The sequence below is a fragment of the Myotis davidii genome, unplaced genomic scaffold, assembly GCF_000327345.1.
Source record: "Myotis davidii unplaced genomic scaffold, ASM32734v1 scaffold98, whole genome shotgun sequence".
Classification (NCBI taxonomy): domain Eukaryota; kingdom Metazoa; phylum Chordata; class Mammalia; order Chiroptera; family Vespertilionidae; genus Myotis; species Myotis davidii.
In genome coordinates this window covers 168,889-176,719 of record NW_006294654.1, presented here as the reverse complement: position 1 = coordinate 176,719, position 7,831 = coordinate 168,889, and the positions used below count along the sequence as shown (strand labels likewise).

Sequence of the window (7,831 nt, the reverse complement as noted above, 5' to 3'; positions counted from 1 at the left end):
AGGATGCCAAGTTCACGTCAGCAAGCTCAGATTCCGACGATGATAGCGTAGGCGATGAGGAGTCAGTGGAGGAAGAGAGCCATTTGGTCACTTGCCAGGTTGCTCAGAGCGAACCCCAAGCTTGGGACTCATTAAATGAATCTAAATTCTTGGACATGGAAGATCCCAAGTCTGAGGAATTATCTGCCTATGTAGGCAGTTCAGGACCAGCAGAGAATGAGAACACATCAAACCCATTCTGTGACAATCCACAGAGCAGCCCTGACCACTCTAATTTCTCACCACTAAAGGAGACTGAAACACAGATGATAGCAGTAGATAAGGAGACGAGATCTCCAGAAACAGGGAAGACAGGAAATATCATATGGCAAATATCTCCCAAAACTGAACCAAAGAATGAAAATAATTCTAAACTGGAAATGCTTGACTTCCCAGCTGAGAGCACTGAGTGGTGGAATGCATCTCTTCAGGAAGGGCAACCAACTGAGAGGGCATTTGAGGGGGAGCTATCTAACTCAGGTGGTATGCTAGAGATGAATTCTTCTGTATACCAACACGTGGGTCCCTGGGGCATACCCATTCAGGGTGATATGGAATCCATGGACACACATTGTACTAATCCTTTCAGTGATGAACATCAGTCACCCTTTCTGGATAGTAATGCGGAGAACTCCCATGAGCAACTTTGGAACATTCAACCACGGCAGCCAGATCCAGAAGCTGATCAGCTTAGCCAGCTTGTAATATTGGACCAAATTAAAGAAAAGGATCCCAGAGAGCAAACTTTCATGTCTTCTGCTGGTGACAAGCTCACTTCTGAAACACCTAGCCAAGAGCAGTGTCATGATGCAGTGCTGTCGGTCTGGGATCAGCCAGACCCAGCATTTACTCACATAGATGAAAATAAATGTGTTACATCTAATGTCTCAACTATTGAGTGTCAAGAAACAAATTGGCGGGAGGAAGAAAAATCGTACCCCAGTGAAATGACAAATTCATGCATTGCCTCCAAAGATTCCCCTGCTGTCAGTTCTTCTACCCAGTTGATAAAGAAGTCAGGGGCTGAATGGGATGGCTCTACCCCTAGTGAGGGCCCCCAAAGCACATTTGTCCCAGATATCTTACATGGCAACTTTCAAGAGGGTGGGCAGTTGGCCTCAGCTTCGCCTGACTTGTGGATGGATGCTAAGCAGCCCTTCAGTTTGAAAGCAGATGGTGAGAATCCTGATATACTGACTCACTGTGACCAGGACAGCAATTCTCAGGCTTCCAACAGCCCTGATATTTGTCATGATCATGAAGCCAAGCAAGAGACTGGGCCGCACATCAGCGCTAGGATGGGACCTGAAGGGGAAGCCAATGAGTTATATGTCACCGAGCCAAAGCTGGATGAAGAACCCAGTCACGAGCCTGGGCAGGAATTTGTTCCATACAGTTCAGAACCATGTTCTGAAAACAAAATTCCACTGCCTCCCACGAGCGATCAAGTAAACACAAATGGCTCATCTCAGCCTGCTGCCTCTCACAGTGGTTCTCCCGAACCTTCTGAAATAAATGATGAAAACAACACAGGTATAAAAGCATCAGAAGAAGGAGCCGACCTAGAGATGGCACCAATTTGGGAGCCCATAGACAGAACAATCCCAATGATTAAAAAGGTGGGAACCGCTATTTTTGTAACTCACCAAGAGCCAACCATGGATGGCAACAGTTCTTGGATCTCAGAGGACTTTTCTCCTGAAAGTCAGATAGGGGAAGCAGCCTTGTTGGACATCGAGCAGCCATTGACTGCTGGGGACCCTGCCTCAGTTCCCGACGCTCTGCTAGTCTCGGACACTTGTCTGGATGTAAGCGAAGGCATCAGTTTCAGTGATGCCTCAGGTCTCAACACGTCCACAGGAACCATAGATGACATGAGTAAACTGACACTATCAGAAGGCAATCCTGATACGCCAGTGGATGGGGATGCTGGGAAGCAAGATATCTGTTCATCTGAAGCCTCGTGGGGTGATTTTGAATGTGATGTCATGGGCCAAAATATTGATGAGGATTTCATGAAAGAGCCTGAACACTTTCTCTATGGTGGTGACCACCCCATGGAAGAAGATGCTCTGAAGCAATCACTGACACCTTACACGCCTCCCTTTGATTTGTCCTACCTCACAGAACCTGCTCGTGGTGTCAAAACCTCAGAGGAAGCTGGGACTCCGGAGGATAAGTCTATGGGGAGTGAAGCAGGAGAGATGCTGCTTTCCACTCTACCTGATCAAAGAAGCAAGGAAAGCCACACTGAGGCCCAAATCAGCCAACCTGGGCACCAGCTGGTTGTACTGCATATTCATGAAGACCCTGAGTCAGCTTCTCTTCCTGTCAGAGGTGATTCCAACGTGGAGTTGTCTCCATCAAACATTGACTGGGAAGAAGAAACAGATAATTCAGATTCACCAGCAGGTGGAGACATAGGACCATCAAACGGTAAGAACCAGCCCATTCCACCAACCCCCAGAAACTGCTGCTTTCATTCAATTAACCCTTTTGCAAAACATATTCTTCCTACCGGTGTGGGTAAATGGGAACTAACTACATTTGCAAGGCATCCCTACCTTGCCAAGTCCTATATTACAGCAGTAATAGCTCCTCCTTGTATAATACCTATCTTTGAGAGCACATGAGAAGATTAAACATATTTTTTTGGTATAAAATATCTTTTTATTACAGTTTACATTCAGTATTACTTCGTATTAGTTTTAGGTGTACAGAATAGTGGTTAGACAATCCTATACTTTACATAGTGTTCCTCTGATATTTTAAGTACCCTCTTGGCACCATACATAATTATTACAATATTATTGACTATATTCCCTACGCTGTAGTTTACATCCCTGTGACTATTCTGTAACTACCAATCTACTTCTTAATCCCTTCACCTTTTGCACCCAGCCTCTCCGCTACCTCACCTCTGGCTGCCATCTGTTAAACAGATATTTCTTAAATTACCTCTCCTTAGATGGATCATTTGCAAAGATCACAAATCACATAATGTGTCCATTAAGCCTTGTTTCTCCCCTTCTCACCTCATCTTCCACGTTTAGGTGCCAGCAAGGGAATATTCGAGTTTGAAGAAGAAGCAGTAATTCCTACCCAAGAGCCTGAGCAGATTAAACCAGAATTCGGAGAAGAAAGGAACACGGAGAAGAATGAAGACCATCAAGCACAACACCTGGACTACATCCTTGTAAACCATAAAGAAAATTCACCCCCAGAGCCAGAGGCCTTTGAAGCAAGAGAAAGCACATCGGAATCGGCAGAGTTCCACGTAGGTTCCAAACAAACGGAGCTGCTAGGAACTCAAGCAGCAGACTTCCCAGACACTTGTCAGTCCGACTCCTTAAGTGAAAGACAAGATCATTCTGCAGAGAACATGTCTTCTGAAGATGATAAGAGATCATCTTTTGAAAGCCCTGGGCAAGAACAGAGTTGGATGGTCTTGGGCCATAGTGAGGTGGGCAATCCATCGTCAGAAGCTAGAGACGAAGGGTCTGAGAGGGCAGTGGAGCCAGCCTCTGATCACAACTTGGGCATGAGTCCCCAGATGCAGGCTCTGGGAGAAACAAAGCCTCTAGAATCTGCAGCAATAGAGGAGGCCTCTGGTCTGTGCAGCCAATCTCAGAAGAGCAAGAGCGGAGGCAGGGCTGGCCCAGATACAGTTATGTTGCAGACTGTTGCCCATGACAATGAATGGGAAATGCTTTCACCACAGCCTTCGCAGAAAAACATAATCCCTGAGACAGAAATGGAGGAGGAGACAGAGTTTCTTGAGCCCAGAACAAGGAAACCAAGACCAAATGGGTAAGCAAAAAACTAAATTTACTTTCTTCCTGAAAATGATTTTATTAGAAACCAGGGAAACAGTGAGGGATGATGGGATATTAAGAATACCTAGTTTTGCTTATATTTTTTGCAGAGCATGCCATCAAGAAAAGTAGCTGCTGGGTAGCTATAATGATAACCATGATTTGTATATATTTTCAGCCAAAAAAGCCCCTCAGTTTCCACCCAGGATCTTACACTTACCCTCCCAATATTTGTCCTGCTCAACACCAGTATCAGCCTTATACAAGCCATTGGAACCGGAGTGGGAAGGGCACTAACATTTATTCATAGCACCAGGCAGGGGCACCATTATCTTATTTAATCCTTACAGCAACCCTGAGGTAATAGGTGTTATTCTCTTTATTTTACCCATACTGATAGCGGGAGGGGCCTTAAGGATCAGAAAGATTCTATGACTTGCCTAGAATTACGTAACAAGCGTGAACAGTCTGGGGTTTTTTTTACCCCCAAAGACTATACTTTCCAGCAGACACACAGAAAAGGCGATTCTGGTTTTCTACAAGTATTTAACTTACTAGTGGGAATAAGGAGACTCCACAGCAGGCTTAGTGTCTTAGTGTGAAACTTCATTCCCTGATTGGCTGGAAAATCAACACATCACCATTAAACCAGTGATTCATTTATTCATCCATTCACTCACCGCATGGTTTTTGGAATCTGCTCTGTGCTGAGTGTCTGGGTAGCCATGGACATAGCAGGGAACAGGATGCCGTCCCTGCCCTCAAGCTTCCAGACCCCGCTGACACTGTTTAGAGTTGTTTGTGTTTCTCTTTATTCGCTCTCCTGCCTCCAGAGACAAAAGGGCAAATTGTGAAAAGTAACTTAAGTAAAGGAGAGAATCATGTTTCCCCCCCTTAAAATGTAGTGAAAAAAAAAAACCATATCATTTTTTTCTATTCATTTTGGGAGTATAAAGGGGTATACACACCACATAGCCACGGCCGGTCAAGGAATCTGGACTCCAGCCTGATGCTATCATGTTGGTTATGCATTTTAGGATAACCCTAGACTTAAGTCTCCTCATCTGTAAAACCAGTGGGTTGGGCTGGAGGATGTCAAGCCTTCCATCAGTATTAAATCCTGCAGATTTAATCTGTGTGTAGCCACGGTACACCCAGGAGAGCTTTGGTATTCAAAAATGACGTTTCTCCAGGAAGGAAGGGAACGGAGAACACACAGAATAGCAGGGGTATGTTGAGGCTTAGTCCAAGGCCATAAAGAGTTAAAAGCTATACCAGATTCAAGTGAAGCTTCATAAATCCAGCATTTTCAGTTGGCCTAATCTTTTTTTCTTCCTGTCAAGCTATTTTCTTCCAGAGACCCCAGATCCGTTATCAGAAAGAGAGCAGCAGATGGATCCCAGCAGCCCTGCTGGCATTGTTATAGATTGAGCTAAGAACGCAGGCAGCCTGGAGTTGGCTGAGCTACTGTTTGGCTTCTTGTCTGCATTTTGCACATGGCCCTGAAGTCAAACAGATGATAGTATTGCATTGTGCCACGTGCCCCTCTTCTTTCAATCAGGTTTCTTTGTGCAGCCCTTTCTGCTCAGCTCCTGCTGTAATGAAAGTTGTCTCACAGTTGGGAGATTTTCCTGCTGGCATTTGTAGTACCTGTTGCATAAATAATTTACTTGGAAATATTTGTATTATTACAACTCTAGTGTTATTACCAGCATTAATAGTAGTATAAAAATATTAGTACTTCAAAACTTCCCTCTGTGCTAGATTTTGGAGGAGGCAGAATTGTCTGAAGCAGTGATTCTCTAAGGGGGGTCCAAAACCCAGCGGCCTCAGCATCGCCTGCATATTAGTTATAAATGTGGATTACCAGCCCCACACCAGACCTCCCGACTCAAGAACTCAAATGGGGTCCAGTCATCTGTATTTCAATACCTCCACCAGATGACCCTGATGCACAATAAAAGTTCTGAGAAACGCTAGTTTAAAACTTATTCCTAGCCCTCTAGGGATTTACATTTAATAAGGAAGTTAAACATAGCTGAAAAGGTAAATAATAGGGTAATACTTAAATGAAGGTAGTTAATGACCAACATCAGTTTAAACAGAAATAATTGCCAATTACAAGCATTTGCCATGGACCAGGTACTAAGCACTATGTATGCATGATTTCACATTACTATGGCAACTGTATGAGGTAAGAAGTATGCAAAGGAGAAAACTGATGTGCAGAAAGGTTGAGTCACTTGCTCTGGTTTATAGTTAGAAAGTGAAGACACTGGGGTTGGCATTTGAGCCTCTCTGTGTCCAGAGTGTGTGTTGATGCTAGTATGTAAGAGGGGAGGCGTTTTTATGGAGGAATCCGGGACAGCTTATTATCCAATAAGATGAGGAGGCAGAGTTCCCAAGGCCCATTATACTCGAAGGGGTTCAGGAGAGGCTTTGAATTTCTTTGAAAGTCAAAAGGACAAAAAAATTATTACTGTATACTCCTTTGTGGATTATATTTCTTTCTGCCAACAAGGATGTAAAATAAATTTTTAGTTTTTTTGTTTAAACGAAGGAAGGAGCCCATGAAGGCAAAAGTGCTTAATGCCCATGAAAGTCACACTACACCCCACAGGGTGCATTTCGAGATGGACATTAAATAGCTACATTAACTGGGAAGAATATGGTGAAGGAAATCATGGAGACGGGAAAGCAGTCACAGAAGCGATATAAGATAACCATATTTTCCCAACCAAAAACCCAGGAACATACTGTAACAGATAATCTCATCATAAGACAGAACACCTAAAATCAAGACTGTCCTAAAAATAAATTAAAACCTGATCTTCAGCCCTAGCTGGTTTGGCTCAGTGAATGGAGCATCGGCCTATAGACTGAAGGGTCCCAGGTTCCATTCCTGTCAAGGGCACATGACTGGATTGCAGGCTTGATCCCCAGTAGGGGGCATACAGGAGGCAGCCACTCGGTGATTCTCTCTCCTCATTATTGTTTCTACCTCTCTCTCCCCTTTCTTCTCTGAAAAAAAGTAAAAATAAAAAACCTGGTCTTCAAAAACAGAAGTAGGCCCAGCCAGTGTTGCTCAGTGATTGAGCATTAACCCATGAACCAGGAGGTCAGGGTTCAATTCCCAATCAGGGCACATGCCTGGGTTGTGGGCTTGATCCCCAGTAGGGAGGGTACAGGAGGCAGCCAATCCATGCTTCTCTCTCATCATTGATGTTTCTATCCTTCTCTCTCTCTCTCTCTCTCTCCTTTCCTCTCTCTGAAATCAATAAAAAAACAAACAAAAAATAGAAATAGGCTGTGATGTGACACACTAGCTACAAATTGGCTTCTTGCCCTCCACTCATCCAAGCACAGCCCCTCCCAGCATTCACACTGTTTTGAGAGCAGTAAGCTTTTCAAAACCTGAGCAAGATGAGGTGCTTTTTCTCCTCATCCTCCACCTACTAATTCTTTTTCACAAAACTTACTGTGAGTGCTAACAGAGAAACTCTCTCCCTATGATTTTCAGCGCAGTGTTCTAGTTCCCTAGATTCAGTCTTCCCAGAGGCTTTTGCCAACACCTTGGTCATTCCCCAGCTGTAGATGCCCCCACCCTCCAGCTCAGGATCGCTCACTAATTTCCGAGAGTGATGGACGGGCCTGAGCTTTCCTATGCGGTCACAGAGAACATCTGCAGAGTAATCAGCAGCACACGGACTTTTCTGAAAATTAAGAACCATTCATATGTTTCTTTTAAAAAGAAGGCACTTTTGCAAGGATATCACATGAAGAAGGGTTACTTTGATTATATATAGTCAGGGTTCTCCAGAGAAACAGAGCCAATAGGAGCAATAGGAGATTAGATAGATAGATAGATAGATAGATAGATAGATAGATAGATAGATGATAGATAGATAGATAGATAGATAGATGATAAATGATAGGTAGATAGATAGTTAGATGATAGATGATAAATGATAGATAGA

At 43.9% G+C, this 7,831-nt stretch overlaps 1 protein-coding gene across 1 annotated transcript in view; it reads left to right on the top strand.

Moving 5' to 3' along the window:
- Window positions 1-7,831, top strand: part of PRUNE2 (prune homolog 2 (Drosophila)) — a 206,077-nt gene that overhangs the window by 135,978 nt on the left and 62,268 nt on the right. The window contains exons 9-10 of the mRNA XM_015567374.1: window positions 3-2,475; window positions 3,093-3,849. Of these exons, the coding sequence (XP_015422860.1) occupies window positions 3-2,475; window positions 3,093-3,849 (3,230 nt within the window). The remainder of the gene's footprint in view (window positions 1-2; window positions 2,476-3,092; window positions 3,850-7,831) is intronic.